The 19,990-nt window shown below is 39.1% G+C and overlaps 1 protein-coding gene across 1 annotated transcript in view; it reads left to right on the forward strand.

The window, feature by feature from the left end:
- Nucleotides 1-19,990, forward strand: part of ANOS1 (anosmin 1) — a 178,537-nt gene that overhangs the window by 101,422 nt on the left and 57,125 nt on the right. The window contains exons 3-5 of the mRNA XM_065423031.1: nt 4,814-4,876; nt 8,473-8,695; nt 14,898-15,082. Of these exons, the coding sequence (XP_065279103.1) occupies nt 4,814-4,876; nt 8,473-8,695; nt 14,898-15,082 (471 nt within the window). The remainder of the gene's footprint in view (nt 1-4,813; nt 4,877-8,472; nt 8,696-14,897; nt 15,083-19,990) is intronic.

Genomic DNA, 19,990 nt, shown 5'->3' on the forward strand with positions numbered 1-19,990 from the left:
CAATTTTGGAGTCATTTAGGTCCCAGTTCTTTACAATATCTCTAATACAATACCTTAGAGGTGTGGAAATGGGTATGATAATTGATGCTAGAAAAGGGAGTTATGCTTAAGCAACATTGTTGGCATGACTGTTTTACTCAGTTACCTCTATGGGACAGTAAGAAGCTTCATACAACAAATACAAAATGAAGACTTTCCCCCCTAGAGTAACTAATAGACTGTCATTTAAAATTATATAATACTAGAAAAGACTTGCAATGCACTATGTGTGAGAGTTTCAAAAGCTCTCTGTTGGCTTAATTTTGTTCCCACTGAAGTCACAAAGGGCTTGTAGCTGGTTTTCTTGTCCCATGAGAATTTTCGAGATTTCAACATTTTTCCCCATCCCAAAGCATGATGAAAAGTCAAAATCTCGAAACATTTTATGAATTGATAATCAGGAAAAAAAATTGAGATCAGGCAAATTGAAATGTTTTGGTAATTTTGAAATATTTTGTTTTGATTTAGACTTTAAAAGTATTTTAAAACTCTTTTTAGTATAAATTACCTACAATTTTAAAACAAAATGTTTTTGAATCAAAACATGAAACTTTCTTTTTCAAATGTCAAAATGGAATGTTTCAACAATTTTAAAACTATTAAAAAATTATTGGGTGATTCATCATGAACTTTTTTGACAAATCACCATTTTCCACCCAAAAACATTTAGCTGGAAAATTCCTAACCAGCTGTAGTAAAACCCAGAAATAAGCCAATGCTAAGTAAGCATTTTTGAAAATCCCTTCCTACTCTGTTCCCTAAATATAGTAAGTATTATAGGCCATACTTTTTGTATGGGTATTTGTATTTATTTATATTTAAAAACTCTGCATCAAATAAATTCTTTTTGTAGTGAAGAGTGTCCCCTACCATAATTTTAAAAACACGATAAATGGATTGCAAAACAAAACTGATGAAAACAGCAGTAATTCATACAACTCAACCAGTGCCAAGAGCTTAACATTATTGCTGAGTATACGTAGTCATCATTGACATAGTTTATACCTACATTGGTTTTGAAAGATACAAGATACTGGGATCATTTCAGTTATCATTTAAAGCAGGTACTGTGTTGAAACATGGCGATTGTTAACAGTTCACAGCAACATTGTAAAATAGACTAGAACAGGAAAGGAAAAGCCGAGTTAAACTACAGCAGATTTTAACATAGGGATAGTGCAGTTATCCAAAATGGAATTTGGCAAGGCCAGCAGGTTAACACCTTTCCTCTTATGAAGAGTACCAGTGGGCCTCTAATGACCACAGGTGGTTAGGGCCTCAGTTTTATCTCTCATACAAAACATAGCCGGATAGCCCCCTCCAGCAGCACAATGCGCCCTAATATCATGCTGGAATTGGTTCAGTAGTAACTCAGAGGGAACAGTGCCATCTACTGACTGAATCATCAGAACCACTTCCCGCAGCAGCTTGGTATATATTGGTGGTCTGTCATCCAAGTACTGCACTTAGCTTAGCTTCTGAGAGCTGGTGGTATGGTTACAGGTGACTTTTTTCTCCTTTATAAGTAAAATAGTCAAAATCAGCAGAAAACTGCTTCCTGGCATAAATTTCGCCTTATCCTGGAAGAAGGATTTTCAGAATCCTTTTACAGACACACATTTACAATAATCTGGAAAACCAGGAAGTGTTTACCTGCTGGATAGAATACTTTTCCCATGAGTGTTGTAGGCCTTTCTTTTAAATTCTTTTTATTGGCCAGAAGAATTGTATGTTCTCCTCCCCAGAATGAAATCTTGTCTAAAGTCCACTGAAATCAACGGAAAGACTCCAAATGACGTCAGTGCACTTTGGATTGGGCCCTTGGTGACTTTCAGCAAAGTGTTTGAAATGTGTCATCCGGATATTTAATTTCAAGACACACATACTTTGTTCAGATATTTTCTGAAGAGTTGGACATAAAAAGCAAATATTGCCTGCCACTGCTAGTGACAATGGGTTGACTTTATTTAAATATTCAACATGACATATTTTATATCTTACAGTATCTTCCTGCCTAGGCTTTATTGATTGAGGGCTTGATCTTACAAGACTTTCATTTGTCAAATTCCTGTTTTTAGGGGCGAATCCTAGCTGAGTGCCTAGCTTGATTGGATGCCCCACTTTGGGGACTTCTTCAACAAATGTGGATCAGAATCAGTCTTTTGCAGAACACACATAGATAAACAACCTATTTAAAGCCTATGTCGCTTTTATAAAGGAAGGGGGAGGACTTTATTTAAATATAATAAATAAAATGCAGTTCAGAAGAGTATTTGTAATGTAAACCAGAACAGAATGCCTTACTAGAAATTAACACAGGTTGGCCACTATGAGACATATTGATTCCTGTCATGAGAAAATCCACAGGAGAGATCTAAACAGAGAGAAATATCTGCACTGTTCTCCTCCCTGAGATTTGGCCCTGAACATTGCCATTAATGGGGTAAGGTTTGCCCTCCCTACAAACAGCACATGAGATCTCAGGGATGGTCTCTTTGGTTAACGCCCTGGACTGAAATACAAGAGAGCTGGGTTCAAATCGTAGCTTTGCCAGGGACTTCCCATGTGACTTTGGTGCCTCAGTTTCTCACTTGTAAAATGGCAATATCAAGACTTATCTCCTGGTGTTGTTATGAGGCTAAATACACATTCATTAATGTGAGTGAGACACTCCTTTGCTATGGTGATGGGGGCTACATAACTGCCTATATGAAGAGTATCCTAAATCCTGGGTTATCAGCAGTAGACCAGGCCCATCTGCACTTTGTTTCTCTGCTCTTGGTGACTCCTTCACCAGTACCCAAGCAGTACAACTCCATTGAAGCTGCAGAGTCATGGTTTCTTGTGCCATCAGCTACTCACCTCATAGGCTGATCCCCATGTCAGAGAGGACCTGAGTCAGGCCTCCCAACCTACTCCTTGCCACTGTCCTGTCTCCCCCAGATCCTCAGGCTAAGTGGAGGGGCAGTGCCATAGAGGCAACAGCGCCTTCCTTTCATGTGGGAAGAGCATGAGGCACATGTGGAAGATCCCTTTTGTATGTAGATGGGGGATCCAGTCAGGTCTGGTGTTATTTACTAATGAAAGCTTTCTGTGGCTCTGCAGTAACCAAGCAAGAATTAGGAAAAGGTATAGGGTCATTGAAGTCAATGGCAGAGCTCCTATGGAGTCAGGATTTCACCCATAGTGTCTTCCCTCATATACCATTGTAAATCAAGACTAACTCGATCAAAGCCAGTTGAGGTTGTAAAACTGGTGTGAGAGCAGAATCAGGCTCAGACTTATGGCACTTATAGCACAGAAGCAAGAAAACTCTGGAGTTCATTAAATTGATGGAATTTAGTGAAAACTTTAAAAAGTAGCAATCTAATTATGCTAAAGTGTATCTTGTGGATATTAAACTGCCAGAAGCTGGGATTAAAACACCAAAACACCAAAATAGGAAATGGGGGATAGCTATATTTCATTGTTGTAGCCCCTGTGACTAATACTTTTATGATTTTTTTCCCACCGAATTCACAGTTCTCTTTCATTAGTAGGAAAAAAGGCAAATCTTGTTTCAGTGCATTTAGTTTTTTGCCATGGCACATATGTACAGTTATGCTTAGATATAGGTTATATGTTTATATTCATTTCTAAATTGTGTAGATACACATGGTCCTATGAGAGCCACTCTATTCAGTCCCTGTGAAATATCTGGAACTGGTCACTGTCTGAGACAGGATACTGGGCTAATGGACCATTGGTCTGATCCAGTGTGGCCATTCTCATGTTCTTATGTTAAATTCTTGATGCTAAAACAAAATGCAATATGTATTTAAGGAATACATGTGATTTTAATGTGAAACTGTACATCAAGGGCCTTGTTCTCCAGTGTAGCAGCTTTCCCCTGTGGCCAGGGATAGTATATGGAATTTACTCTCAGCTCTATTAGTATTTTCCAAGATCTTTTGCCTTAAAAATAATTTTAAAAACACCCCCAAAAGAAGGAAGAGTCAAGATTTTAGGAAGTGGCAAATCTTTTCCCTTCTCCATGGTAATAGAGGGTCCCAGACAGCCTGGCTCTAGTTTTGCTCTGGTGTGCAGTGTGGGTCAGGTTTGGGGATTCTGTGCTGGGGGTCTGCACATCCTGCATACCATGGTACTAAGTACTAAGTACCATGGTACTAAGCTCACTGTATATCCCTGTGTAGTGGAGTTTGAAGGTGAAGAAGCAGTGGTTTGGGATTGATGAATCTGCTACTACATGAGCATTGGGCCTTGTCTCTCACAAATGCATAAGAACAGTGATGAGAGCTCTGCTACTGCTACTCCATGGTCTCAGGAGGCAGGATTCCTTCACCTCCCAGCCTGGCAGAGCTCATATGCCAGCCTACTTACTAGGTTAAGCACAGGAGACAAGGGTTAGTTTGCAAGAGCACGTTAGACAATAACGGTTGTCTCTAGGCTCCATGGAGCAATCCAGTGGCATGGTGTTAACTGTTCTCAGTATCCAGGTTCAACACAGCAATTAAGGTGATGGCACATACACAGCCAAGGATACTGCCTAGTACAGTGAGAAATATTGGAAACATTTCCTATAATCTAACAGTGGTTCAAAATGACCTTGATCTGAAACTATGACACAATCTTATCCTCAGGAGAAGTAGTTTAAAGAAACCTATTATTAACTTCCTATGGGTCAAACAATCAATAAAGGCATAAGGTCAGCTATGAATGTTACTTTTTCCTCTTACTGACATGTCCCTTTTCTCTTTTTCATGATTTCCCCCAGTGCCTGGAGCCTTGCAAAGAATCTTGGGACTTGAAGAAAAACCATTGCCAAAGTTTCTGTGAGGTAGGTCAGCCCTGAGGCATTCTTTCTCACTTTGTTCTGGCTGTCTCTTTCATTTGTACTACTATGGAGGTTTGCACTTTAAGGTGACAGCTAACACACACAATCTACATATGCCGCATTCTCCTGTATTTTGGGAGGATGAGAGTGTAACAATTTAGTAGTTTTAAATCTGAGTAACAAACATTATTTTCACAATTTGTTACTGATTTTTTTATACCAACCAGGTGCTTTCCTCAAGTTGAAACTTGAGTCCCCCATCTAGAACAAGCTTACTTAACTTTACAGATATGAGAAGTTCTGTTAAAATCTCTCTAGCTAGTTGCTATTCCTGCTATATTCCCTTTCATCCCTTCAGGCCCCATGTAGGAAAAAGTGTATTTGAAACACATCTGAGCTAATATATGAGCTAGAATTCTTTAAAATTCTAGGGTTGATGAAGCAAGACTGAGGGCACGTCTTCACTACCCGCCGGATCGGCGGGTAGCAATCAATCTATTGGGGATCGACTTATCGCGTCTAGTGAAGACACGATAAAATCAATCCCCGATGGCTCTGCTGTCGACTCCGGAAATCCACCGCGGCAAGAGGCGGAAGCGGAGTCGATGGCGGCGCGGCAGCAGTCGACTCGCCGCCATCCTCACAGCCAGGTAAGTCGACCTAAAATACGCAACTTCAGCTACGCTATTCACGTAGCTGAAGTTGCGTATCTTAGGTCGACCCTCCTCCCGCCCCCCGTAGTGTAGACCTAGCCTGAGGCTTTGTCTGCAAATGAAAATTATTCTGGAATAAGGTACAGTGATTACCTGTACGCAGATTAACTATTCCCGATTAACTCCATGTGTGGACACTCTTATTTTGGAATAAGAAAGCCTTTTTCTGGTTTATGTTAATCCCCTTCCAAAGTGGATTACGTTAAATTGGAGAAAGTCGGTCTTATTCCAGAACCAGAATGTCCAAATGTCCAGAACAAGAATGTCCAAATCAGGAAGAGTTCTTTGGGAATTGCTATTCTGGAATAACTCCGTAGGTAGACAAACCCTGATTTAGGCCAGGTCTATGTTGGTTCAAGGGAGTGAAAAAATCCATGCCTCCAAATAACATAGCTATGCTGTCAAGAGTCCTTTTACCAGTATAGTGTATATTGTTTGGGGAACTGGTTTAGCTATACTGGCTTGCACCTTAGGCCAATATAAGATAAGTATCCACTAGGGGGCTCTGCCACTATAACTATACCCATATAGCTGTATCAGCAAAGTCCTTCTAGCATAGACTAGTTAAATCAGTGCAACATGTTGTGTATATAATCCTAGTTGGTTTGAGAGTGGTTCATATAAATTTATTTATTAGTTTCTTACAGATTTAATCTAAACTGAATTTAATCCAAAATAAGAATTTCTACGCAGGGCTTTGCACTGGTTTAACTAAATCAGTTTTAAAACATCCTTCCATTAAATTAATAAAAGTCTGTGCATAGACAAGACTTTTGTTTTTGTCTCATGGGGAAGTGTTTTTAGTTTAATCTAAGGTGTTAATTTAACTGATAAAGTTATACCGCTTTAACCCCCCTCCCTTTGCCTTCCCGCTCTTATTCTGGTATAAGAATGCCTTTTTTTTTTGGCTTAGTTTATGTCTCTTGGGAAGGGGTTTAAACTGAATTCAAAAAGGCATTTTTATACCAGAATAAGTTTGTCTGCATGGAGTCAGGTTATACCGGTGTAACTATGCATATATAACTATGTTAGCACAACTGGTAAAACTTCTCTGTGTAAACAAGTCCTTAGATTTCCTTAAACTAAGGTTTTGTCTACTCTACCCTACCACTTTTCTCGGTAAAACACAAAAAACACACCCCTGACTGACATAAGTTTCACCACCAAAAGTGCTGGTATGGACAGCGCTATGTTGGCGGAAAACACTCTGCTGCTGATATAGCTACCACTGCTCATTGAAGATAGTTTAATTATGCTGGCAGGAGAACTTTCTCACACCAGCATAGAGCGGCTACACGGGAGATCTTAGAGTGGCGCAGCTGCAGTGGTACATCTGTGCCCTTATAAGGTCTATAGTGTAGACATAGCCTTAATTGATTTAAACTCATGTAGCTTTCTCATGTAGACAAGACCTAAAGTAGTATAAAGTGGGTATAACTTACATACATCTCATACAGCCTCCTCACTGTGGCTTTACATCTCCAAATTTGAATTCACACATTTTGGTTTAAAAGAAAAACATTAGTAGAACACTGCTCTATTGTATTTAAACTGTGCTAGCATCCCTTTTTGATTAGTGATTTTATGATTGAAGCTAAATTTAGAACCTCAAAGGCCAGTAATGAAGAGCAGCACATTTAGCAGCTAGCAGAAAAATGAGCTGTGAAACAGATTGCGGAGGAGACGCCTTGAAGACATATTATGCCTTGAGGGGCTATAAAGTTTTTTAATTAACTAGCTGCAAATTTGTGATGTTTTAGGATTAAAATTAGCCTCTCCCTCCTTCTCACACACACACTCACTGTCACCCACAACCTCACTGCAGAAGATGCCATTTTGATTGAATTAACCCAGGCCATTCTCATTTGCAGTGGAATTATGTCAATTTCTCTTTATTCAGGATAACATTTGGAAGCAAAAATTTAACTTCAAAGTTTGCAAAGTGTCTACTGGAAATAAGGGCCTGATTCAGCATTTCTTACTCATGTGAGGATTCCACTGAAACAGTGGGACTAGCAATGTGAGAAAGAGTTACTCACAAGAGTAGGGGTTTGTAGAATAGGGCTCCAAAATCATTCTCTGAGAAAATTCATAATACTTTTAGAAGCAACTTTAAATGAACTCCATAAGCCCATTATTGGAACTACAATGGTACATGCCTTTTAACATTTTGTAGCTTTCCATAGAACTGGAACCTATTTTTTCACAGAAGTAGAATTAACTGATCATTGAAAAATATCTCTCCTTCAAAAAAAATTGACATTAGCATAAAGATGTTGGTAAGTCCCCTCACATCAATATGATTCAACAACCTAATGAAGCTATTACTAGTATATTTTGTCTGTGTAATTTGGGGTGGCACTATGCAGCGGGGTGCTGGGATGATTTTTATAGTAGGGGTGCTGATGATAGAAACAATGTATTTGGTGTTTGCTATTACTACTTCAAGGCAGGGGTGTGTGGTAGCACTCCCAGCATTCCTAGTTCCTGCACCACTGCTATGCAATATACTTGGGTTAAAGTGCTATGAAATACAAAAGGAAAAATGCAGAATAATTCCAAAAAGGACTGTCCAGACAACCCTTTCTCTTTGTTTTGTGAATGTTTTCAATCTGTCATGAAGCAACTTCATAGTCAGCTAATATGAGGAAAACAAGAGAAAAGCTGGCAGATAAAAACAATTTAATTCCATAAAAGACAGTGGTCTTGTTTGAGGGAATTCACCATTCTGTACTCTGCAAGCTTTGTTTAGAAGCTACATGGATATGTAAATCCTCAGGGGTAGTCTTGCAATATTTGAATTTTCTTTCCAAAGGTCTTGGGAAACTTTCAGCATTATTTTTTTTTCCACTGAAGACTTGTACAATTGTTTCATGTTCCCTTTAGCCTCTTTTCCCCAAGAAGAACTATGAATGCCTAACTAGCTGTGAATTCCTCAAGTATATCCTGTCAGTGAAGCAAGGAGACTGCCCAGCACCTGAGAAGGCCAGCGGTTTTGCGGCTGCCTGCGTTGAAAGCTGTGAGGCTGACAGTGAATGTTCTGGGGTGAAGAAATGCTGCTCCAATGGATGTGGACATACATGTCAAGTACCAAAAAATCTGTACAAAGGTAATCATTAGGAGGCACTTTTAGTGTGCTAAGTGTTTTAGCCTGTAATAAAGCTGCCTGAAAAACAAGACCTTTAAGTTTATAGGGAAGTGTGTGTGTGTGTGTGTGTGTGTGTATGAGAGAGGTGATTGTGAGGATATAATTGTAACTGTAAATTGTTCTTTGTCACTGGAGGTTTTTAAGAACAGATTAGACAAACACCTGTCAGGAATGGTCTAGTTCTCAACCAGGGGTACAACTCGTCTAGATATTAGCCTAGTTTTACAACAGACTACATAAAAAGCACTAGCAAAGTCAGTACAAACTAAAATTTCATACAGACAATGACTTGTTTATATTGCTGTATATGCTATACACTGAAATGTAAGTGCAGTATTTATATTCCAGTTGATTTATTTTATAATTATATGGTAAAATGAGAAAGCAAGCCATTTTTCAGTAATAATGTGGCTGTGACACTTTTGTATTTTTATGTCTAATTTTGTAAGCAAGTAGTTTTTAAGTGAGGTGAAATTTGGGGGTACGCAAGACAAATCAGACTCCTGAAAGGGGTTCAGTAGTCTGGAAAGGTTGAGAATCACTGGTCTAGTTATTATGTAGTCCTGCCTTGAGTGGAGGGGACTGGACTAGATGACCTATTGAGGTCCCTTCCAATCCTACACTTCTATAATTCCCTCGTGGAATCCCTAACAAGGTGTCAGTGAACCACAGAGAGGAGGCCACAGTGAATCTGAATCATAAGCAGAACAAATTGGCCCGTCTATGTAAAGTGTCACTTAATTTTACACAGATGAGAAGAACAATTTTAACAATGAAAATATTTAAAGGTAAACAGTTGAAATCACTTAAATCAGATATAATCTTTGTTAATAAGAATCAAGTGGGTAGCACTACCAAGTACATAGTGAGAGATAATCCAATTGGAAAGCAAATGAGTGCTATATCCTGAATCAATGGCCTTGATATCTTGCAGATAAAGCAGTTAGAAAATACTAACAAAATACATATAAGCAGTATTTCAATACTTGAAGAAGCTGAGGAAACAAGTTCTATTAAAATGTTTTTAATTGCTTTGATTGGAGTCTTGAAATTCTGAGAAGAAAGTTTTCCTCATCATGCAACAATAAGATATTATAATTTATGGAATGATTGGCTCTAAGAGTGACTCCAGATTTTAATTTGTTAACAATAACTTTTGTTCACTTAAATATTCTTAAAGTGTGAATCTAACACTGAAGAGTGACTGTATAAAAGACACTTTCTCACTCCACAGACTTGGTTTGTGTGTATATTAAAAGTCAATTCCCCTTACTTTAGTGAGAAAATAAGAAAATATCAGAAGTGTATACTTCTGTTAGGACTGTCAAGAACATTATGAACAGAACTGGAACAAATCAAGCGCACACTACCCAAGTCTATCTAGCTTGACTTTCTAAACCCAGACAGGGTTAGCAGTTAGAAAACTCTTTTGATTTACTTACATAAACAGAGCAAATTTGATCAGAAAGTTACCGAAGCACAGTAAACTTGGAACCTAGAAAGGCACTGTATGTAAAGTGCTTTGGGATGACCTGCAATAAGAGCTTGATCCAAAGCTCATTGAAGTCAATGGAAAGATTTCCACTGGTTTCAATGGTCTGTGAATCAGGCCTTATATAATTACAAGACTTTAATACATTATTATAACATCACATATTAATGTGCAAAAGAGTATTAAAAATGAACGATTTCATTAACTCATTCATATTCTTTTTGTTGCAAATCACCAAAAAGTGGTGCTAAAATAATAGAGTATCTGTATTGCATGGGAGCAGAAGTTTACAGGACCAAACCTCAAATGTGATGTTATATAGTAAGTTTAATTGAGGGCATTCAAATGTATTTTATAACTGGGTCATGTGTGGAGCGGGGTGGGGTGCAGGCTAAATTAAAGGGATGTGTGTAGGGGACAAAGCATACATAGGATATGATATGCTGTATGAATGCAAAAGGAGAAGTTTGGTCTAATTATATACTTGTAGCACTAACATTCTGCTCCAACATCTTATCAGTTATCTTCAGTAGGTATTTGCTTGTGTTACACAGGGAGGGCAGAACCAATGCTCTTCTGCTTTCTCAGCTGATGAATTCAGATAATTAGCCCTTCAAATTGTCTTCCTACAACAAGGAACAAGATGGAGCTGGGCAGGCTTGCTTTTCATTTTCTCCAAGGACAAATGACTGCCCTGCCACTAGGAAGAGCAAAATCGGCAAGCGTGACTAAGATCTAGTGAACAAATCTAATCCTCATGCTAATCCTTTTGACCGCACTCATAGACAGAAAATGAACTCAGATTGAAACTAAGAGAGTCTATGGGCTTGTCTGCATTATAGGTTATGTTAGTATAACTTACGTTGCTCAGGGGTGTGAATAAACCACCCTACCTGAGCGATGTAAGTTACATTGATCTAAGCACCAGTGTGGATGGTGCTGTGTCGACAGGAGAACTTCTGCTGACATAGCTACTGCCTCTCATGGAGGTGGATTTATTGTGCCAGTGGGAGAGAGCTCTCCTGTTGGCATAGAGTGTCTTCTCCAGTCGCGCCAGAGAAGCACAGCTGCATCAGTGCTGCTGTAGCACTTCTAGTGTAGACTAGCCCTATGCAAGTTGCTATAGTTTCACCGTTGATCAAGCTTTGGAAATTGGTAATACACAGAAAATTTTAATGAAAACTTTTAATTAATTTAATATGCTGTCACAGTTCAGGGCAACTGCACCTGTATTTCGTCTCCATGGTCCAGCAAGGGCACCCACTTTTAGGCTTCTGGATCCCAGCTGTTACCTGTCTTGGGCAGAGACTCATGTCTCTCTCCCTCCTGACCAGGGTAATTCCAAGCCATATAGTTTCCTGCCCACACTGTGTTATTCCAAACAAGCAAGACTGCCTGCATGGGCCAGCATCTGCACTTTGCTTAGTCTTCTAAGGCAGTGTTTCTCAAACTGGGGCTGCCGCTTGTGTAGGGAAAGCCCCTGGCGTGCTGGGCCGGTTTGTTTACCTGCCCCGTCCGCAGGTCCGGCCGATTGCGGCTCCCACTGGCCGTGGTTCGCTGCTCCAGGCCAATGGGGGCTGCTGGAAGCGGCACGGGCCGAGGGAAGGATAGCTCAGTGGTTTGAGCATTGGCCTGCTAAACCCAGGGTTGTGAGTTCAGTCCTTGAGGGGGCCATTTAGGGAACTGGGGTAAAAATCTGTCTGGGGATTGGTCCTGCTTTGAGCAGGGGGTTGGACTAGATGACCTCCTGAGGTCCCTTCCAACCCTGATATTCTATGATTCTATGATAAGGCTTATGAGCAGCATAATGGCCAGCAGTTGTAAGTTACCACACTGCCCTTTCTAAGCAAGAACACTTGTTCTTAAGGCGAAACCATTAGAGAGAACATTAAAAACAATAGAAAAACCTACACTCATGCTAAAAAGCTTAAAAGGGATCATCTCAACTTTGACTCTGATAGGTGTCAGTCCTTCCAATACTTTCCCGAAGATTGACCCCTCCCCAGTTTGGACAAAAGGTCTTGTCCATTTGCTGGATCAGAAAGAAGGTGCTGAGCTGAGTTAGTTTAAACTCAGACTGTTTATCCAAAGGTCCTTTTTCAGTCTGTTGGTCTCTGGAGAATCTAGTCTGGACCTGTGTATGCGAGCATCTCCAGGTACTGGAGGTGAGTTAATTTACCTAATCACCCCTCATTGTTCTTAGTTCCTGCTGGGCTGTGGTCAGTCTCCCCCATGAAATTACATACAATGCCTGGCCCACAATGATATATAAACTTCATGCAGTAAGATATTGCAGGACATTGCCACATCTGTCACATATGTCCTTTAGCTTTAATGAAAATAAAGGCCCAATGTGCAAACAAGTATTCCCCTGAGTATAATTGAGTCCCATAGAAGAAATCATTGTATGATGTGTTGTCAAAACTGCTTGCAGGATTAAGTCCTCTGTAATGGTCAAATGGTGTGAATTTGTGTATTTTTCTCTTTCCTTTTGTTAAGTTTGCCATAACACTGCTCTGAGAATTCATAGGTATTGGGTCAAATTCTCTGCTGATGTTACTGAAATAAGTGGAGTTAGGCCAGCAAATATTGTGGCCCACTGTATTTAACACTAAGCCTATCCTTTTTGTCAAAGAGTATTATTAATCATTTATATGGTACCTTCAACTTTTTGGGTATGTATAAAAAACATGGCTAGGGTAGGTTTAAAAAACCTCCAGTGAGCCATCAAGTCAGACAGGATGGTCACAAATTTAAAATTAATGTTATTGTCTGAAATTATTCCATTTACACAATTATCCATGTATTTTGAACTCCCACCCCCCAACTCCCAGGTATTAGGTTACTCCTACATTTGAGTTATAAGTATGCTTTCTTATGTCTGATCTTTATATATTTACTTTGCATGGCACAGATACATAGGTATTAGTTGAAAAACACCTTTCGTAACACATTTCCTGGACTCTGGTATTCCACATATAAAACAAGACATGGACTGAATTCCACACTGGAACACTGGATTTCAGAAGACTAATTTGTTCAAGAATGGTTAAAGGGACTGACCATTTACATAATAAAAAGCACATTGAGAAGTGATTGCATCCACACATCTGGATATGAAACTGATGATGCTGGTTTCACAAAAGTATTCTAAAATGCACTTGTGCTATGCTCTAGTTGTTTGTACGGCTGAGATTCATCTGCACACAATTACATACACCAGAGAGGTTGAGTTACTTCCAATCAAGTGAATCCAACTGACCCTGATGCAAAGCAGATGGAAGATTTCTTAACATGCAAATTGTAGGATTATTGTACATCATAATTAAAAAGGGTTTTGAAAATGTAGACATTTGAACTGAGATAGTTCATGATGCTCATTACATTAGATTATGACTTCTGGCTGTTGAATGATATCCAGGATTTAAACCTATGTGGTAACAGGATTTGGATGCTGAATTTTCCTCATGATGCTTTTAGGTTACGACAGTATTTGTCTTTATTTACTGTAGCAGATTATGTAATTGCGAAAGGTCTTTTTATAAAGCTCTGCAAAAGGTAGTTTGTTGATCTAAGGAAGTGAAGGAGTTGGAACAAGTAAACCTCAGATATTCCTCATTTAAATCTTTGGTAAATAGACATAAGTGGATCAAAGTTCTGATAATTTATGTTTACACACTGGCAGTTTTGGATTTGCTAAGAAGACACAGATGCTCCCATTATACAGTAATATCAGTTCTGGATATGGAGAAAAAACATCTGAGACCTGATTTATATATGCTCTTTGAACCAAATCCTTGCCCCATTGTTGGCAGTGGCAAAACTCTGACTTCAATGGGACTAATTTTTGGCTGTTTTTACACCCCTCGTTTGATACAATTCTAATGTAAAAGTATTGAGCTCTTAATATTAAAACTATTTGTCATTTCTTGGAGTCATCTGTGCATGAATACTTAGGGTAGAAACATATTTAAATTACAATTTGTGGCACCAATCCACACAGTGAACCCTGGCACCTGTGTAGAGCTTTATTAAAGTCACAACATAATTAAAATACATAGGGAAAAATTGATAGGAGGGTTTAAATGTCAATGCAGCAGTTTTATTTGTGACTTGATCTGAAGTAAGAGAGTGCTAGATACTGAAATAGATGAGTTCCAAAAGAGTATCCATAGAAATGCAACTAACAACTTGATTTGTTGATTTAATCAAAAGAGACCAGCTCTAGAAAGTAATTCTTTCCCCCAGTCTGTTATAAATGTTGCAAAGAGGTGTTATAATCATGATGACAAAACTGCGGAGAAAACATAATACTCTATCAGCATGTGGTGAGTGATTGCTGTAAACTTTTAAAAGGCAATTTCAGTAGATTGTAGTGTAGTGGTTGATAAAGGAAATAATGAAGTAGGGTGGAATTTTCAAATGCACTTGGCATTAAATTTATTAACTTTAATATGAGTTTTACCATTGAGTTTAGTGGGAACAGAGTTAAGCCAACTTTGAACACTTTGGAAAGTTCCACGCCTCATGCATGTTAAACCCCTTAACTTTTTTTCAGTCTGTCCAGCCATTTCCCTCTTAATTGTCCCACAACACTTCCTACATTTGCTTACACATACATACCCTGTTTTGTAAGCGTCTTAACATTTTGTCTGTACGCTCCTATTTCAGGTGTTCCATTGAAACCCAGGAAAGAATTAAGATTCACAGAACTTCAGTCTGGACAACTGGAGGTTAAGTGGTCTTCAAAATTCAATATTTCAATTGAGCCTGTGATCTATGTCGTGCAGAGGAGATGGAATTATGGAATCCATCCCAGTGAGGATGATGCTACCAGCTGGCAAACGGTGGCACAGGTCAGTCATTTGTATAATAATCCCTAGCTCTTGTATAGCAATTTTATGAGTAGACCTCAAAGTACTTTTACAGAGGAGGTCAGTACCATTTTACGGGCTGGGAGATGGAGGCACAGAGAGTTTAAGTGACTTGCCCATGGTCACTCAGCATGCTAGAGGCAGAACTGGGAATAGAAGCCAGGTTTCCTGACTCCCAATCTAATTCGCTATGCACCATAAGACATGGTTTTCTGTCAAGTTTTTTTCATGGGAGAGTAACTTCATTTTCCTCAGTCATATTACTTTTAGTAGTAATATGATAATACCAAATGCTACAGTTTTAGCACTTTATACAAGTAGAAGGTGACAAGGTGGCTAAAAAGCTGTTAGTATGAGTATACCAGCAAAAATGTAAAAGCTTCTCCTAAAAAAATCTTTTCGATCTATATTTTCAAATATGATGAGTCATTTTGGGTGTCTCAATATTTAAGTGTTCATCTTGAGATGCCTAACAGGCTCCTAATTTTCAGGGGGTGTATGGTCAGTATTGTCTAGAAATCAGGTCCCTTTAAGATGTGTCAAGTTTGGTATTTAAAAACAAAGGTATCCATACTCATGAGTCACTTTTGAAAATTCAGGCTTAGGTACCAAATTTTGCCACTGGATGCATATGACAGACCCAGCCCCTTCTGAAGTCAGCGGGGCCCAAAATAACTAGAGTGATAGTGTTTGGCTCTAATCAAAACAGTAGAAAATTAGTTGGTATAAAAGCCAATTGTCTTTACAAATAAAATAAAAAAACAAAGTGGAAGAAAGAATTAAACATACATTTGTTGGTCTGCTTACTTTAAATTGTAGTTTCTCTGGCATTTACCTACCAGTTCAGCAAACCCTATGATGTCATGCTCTTATCACTTATAGCAATCCATACTGTATATGTAAAATTCATATACAATGCTTTTTAATGAGAAGCAGCCAACAGAGAATACATTTTCACTTAGTTCCTTCCCAGTTTCAGTCACGGTGACAGCCCACCTGTATGGCAGAACTCCAGCAGTTTATCTTAACCGCTGCACCCACATCCTTGCTGACAAGGAAAGCAAAATGTTGATTTTAAAAAGAGCTGTGAAATGTCTTAGCAGCAGGTAGCAAGGGGGGAGAAAAAATAAAGTCCACAAAGTAGAGCCAGGAGTTTAAGTTCTGTAATGACCTGAGTTCATTCTCCATTGAGGTTACATACAAATAAGTTCCATTAAAAACTATTGGGACTGTAAAGTCAAGCACTAAAAAATTAGTAAGTGCCAGAATGAACACTACCTGTGCAGCCTTCATCTGGCGCTTTTGTGCACATGCACGATAACAGAGCCTTGCCCAATGTCACAGGAGAAGTCTATGGCAGAGAATAGAACCCAGCTCATCTCAATCCCAATGTAGTACCTTAACAAAGCAACTTCCTTCCTCTTCTTACAACTCTCAGCTTCATTTACTGTTAATCTTGTAAAATGAATGACAGAGGGATCCTGTAACAGTCTCAAAAACCAGAAATTCCATGATGTGGAAACATATAGATCCCAGAGCTTCCATATCCACAGCACAGAATTTTACCACTTGAACTAGAAGAGTAGCTGATAGGCTGTGATCCTCTATCATCACTATGTGGACCACATTGCACGTAGCTTATGCAAGTGTTTGCTAGGTCACAGTAGATTATTGAGAGTCATAATGCCTGGCTCTGGAGGTGAACATGGGCTAGTAGTTATAGACAGCACAGCCAAGTACACAAATTTGACCCGTTTGTTCTGAAAGGCAATGTGGCTGAGTGGATGAGAGTTTGGTTTGTCATATTAGAGACAGAGTTAAATTCCTAATCCTATCTGAAGTGATTATGTGCAGCCCTAGGTTTACCCTAGCTATAAAATGAAGGAATTATATTTGTCTGCCTCCTAAGTTTGGGGTGTGAGACCTTGATCAATAATCTGGGTGGTGAAGTGAACAGAGTTAGTTACATGAGTCAGTGGAAAAGCTCAGAATTCATGGTCTCTTCCTGGCTCCCAACCCAGCGCATCTTCCTCTAGTCCAAAGTTGTGGTGAGGCAGATATGTTAAATGCACATGGAAGGTTACTGAGGCCATAGCCAAGGATCCGGACTTGTGTGTGCCTGTGGCAGTAAAGTGTGTGGGATAACTGCTTCCACATTATTACAAACAGTTTCACATTATTTCTTATGGCTAATTAAAAATCTATTTATTGTCATGATTTTTACTAGTGGACCAAGGATAATGGAGGGTCTATCAGTTCTGAGTTATGTTTCTCTAGAGTTTGGGTTCCCCAACATTTGTTCTAGACTGTTGTAGAAAGTCTCAGCATCACAGTCAATTTGTATATATTGTATCTTGTTGCCTTGAGTGTATTCTTAGTTTAATTTTGCAAAAGTTAATTTTGAAAATGTAGGTTGTCTGCTTTTGCATACGGTTTTGTGTGATACTTATTTTTTAAAAAACTGGTCTTTTAAAAAGACATTTTACAAACCATTAGCACACAATGTGCGTAACAAACAAAAAACAAAGTTGAATTACATTATTCAACATATGCAAATTGGTCATTGCACTAATGTAGGAGCTTTATTTTCTTTAATATTTTTAATATATTTTTCCTAGTACCATTCTAAAACTGCGGCAGTATAATCTGACATACTACATATTTTTTGGCAAAATATATTATTTCAGATGTGTAGAAGATTGACACAATACACCAAAGTGATGGTCAGGGATCAATTACCATATAAAATATATTGTACAATGTCATAAATGTGTTAAGGTACCTTATACTATTCATTTTCACAATTTAACCATCTACACTTAGGTATTACAGGACAATACCATATGAGTAGCAAACATGCTTTATAGTGATAGACTCAAGGAGATCAATCTAGTTAGCTTCACAAAGAGAAGGTTAAGGGGTGACAGCTCCAATATAATATTAGCATTAAGATCATTGTTGTTTAATGGTCTCTTATATACACTGGTAGTGTTGCAGGTGTGTAATGAAGTTCAGCCAAACAGTATTTAATATTGTACCGCACGCTATTTTATTTACCTAATATATAGGACATCTGTTAAAATGATGCTGAATATTATGATCTGGGCTCCAAACACAGTTAATATGATTTTTTTTTAAAATGCAACTTACCATTAAATTGATATAAAATATCCCATAAGCATTTAACATTTTGTTACATTTTGTTGAAATGGTGAATGATTGCTGAATGGTTCAGTTGTTTAGTGCTCCAACATCATACCTCTCGAGCTCCAGTTACATATACTGTTTATAATTTGCAACAGACCACCTAATAGGAGTTTTGCCACTGAAACCAATGGGAAGAGGAGTAGGTCTGCGGTCAGGTTACAAATTAGAATGAGGTTGGCAGTCTCAGCCTAGACACAGTTTCTCTATTTCTCATAATCACTACACAGTGATGGCACAATTAGTATTCTTCGTTTGAAACATTCCTAGATTGGAATAGCAGGACCATTACTGGTCAGGGCCAGGAAGTCCTGGCTGAGAAACTGAGAAATATTGTGCTATGTCTGCCTGTACTATGCCTGTCTTATTACGACCACTCAATTCACCAGAACATTTAAAAAATAAACACCTAAGCAGTGTTGCCTCTAATGTATTACCTCTAGAGACACTGGTCCAATCTCTGATCCCAGTTACACCGGTGTAAATCTTGAAAAACCCACTGATTTTCAATGGTTGTAACCCACATCTCTTTCCTACTGTTACTCCCTTTCCCCGTGCCACTATTTAGAGTCTAAGCTATTTGGGTCAGTAACTATGTCTTTCTCTGTCTCCTGTGAAATAATGGCACACCTTTGGGCTCTATTAAATTAAGCTAATATTAAAGGCCGGTTCAACTATGTTCTAGCCCTCAGGGTGCTCATTTGATTGAATAATTCAGTCCCTCTCTACATAATAAAGAAGCAGATCATGGAGGGAAGAAGATGCAGAGGAAGACTATGAAGGGAAAGGTCTGTAGCCCCCACATAGGGTGCAGTAGTTAATAAGGGAGCCCTAGATTTGTGCAGATGGAGGAAGAAGAACTGGTGACAGCAGCAGCTGGCTGGGCCTGGAGTGTAGCACAACCACAATAGCTTAAAACAGAGACTGGAGAGGCAGGCAATAAGGCAAGAGAGGAGAGAAGACACCTCGCACCGCACCCCCAACACCAAATATCTCAATTTCCCTGACCGTAGCCTCTTACCAGGTGTGGTTACAGGTAGACACCTTAAGTGCAGGCAGCACCTGAAAACTTAAGCGATCAGTGATCTAAAAATAATTTTGCTGGATAGACAGAGCATCTCTCAAAAGTTCAGGCTGGCTCACTGGGCCTGGGACATTCACAGACATCAGGAGTATCTATATGAGGCAGTGTGTAGCACAACTGATTCATTTATTCCTTGTATAGTATTGACATGAGGAACAAATATGTAATAATGGGCCCTTCAGTCGAACAGAAAAAGGTATAACATTATCCAATGGCTGCAATTTGAAGCTAGACAAATTCAGACTGGAAATAAGGTATTCATTTTAAACAGTGAGTGTAGTTAACCACTGGGACAATTTACCAAGAGTCGTGGTGGAGTCTCCATCACTGACAATTTTTAAATCAAGACTGAAAGTTTTTCTAAAAGATCTGCTCTAGGACACAGGTTTTCAAACTGTGGGGCATGTGGCAATCCCAGGCAGGGCTGGGACCAGCCCTGCATGGTGGGGCAGGAGCACCATCTCCACCTTCTGACTTACTCAGCGGCCACCCACCCTGTGGATGTCAACATCCGCTGCAGCTGCTCCGATTTCTGCTCCCGGCAGTGTCCACACCCAGCTCTGGCTCTGTCCCCAGAGACTGTCACACCTACCTTCCTACAT

This window comes from Emys orbicularis, chromosome 1 (genome assembly GCF_028017835.1).
Source record: "Emys orbicularis isolate rEmyOrb1 chromosome 1, rEmyOrb1.hap1, whole genome shotgun sequence".
NCBI classification, from domain to species: domain Eukaryota; kingdom Metazoa; phylum Chordata; order Testudines; family Emydidae; genus Emys; species Emys orbicularis.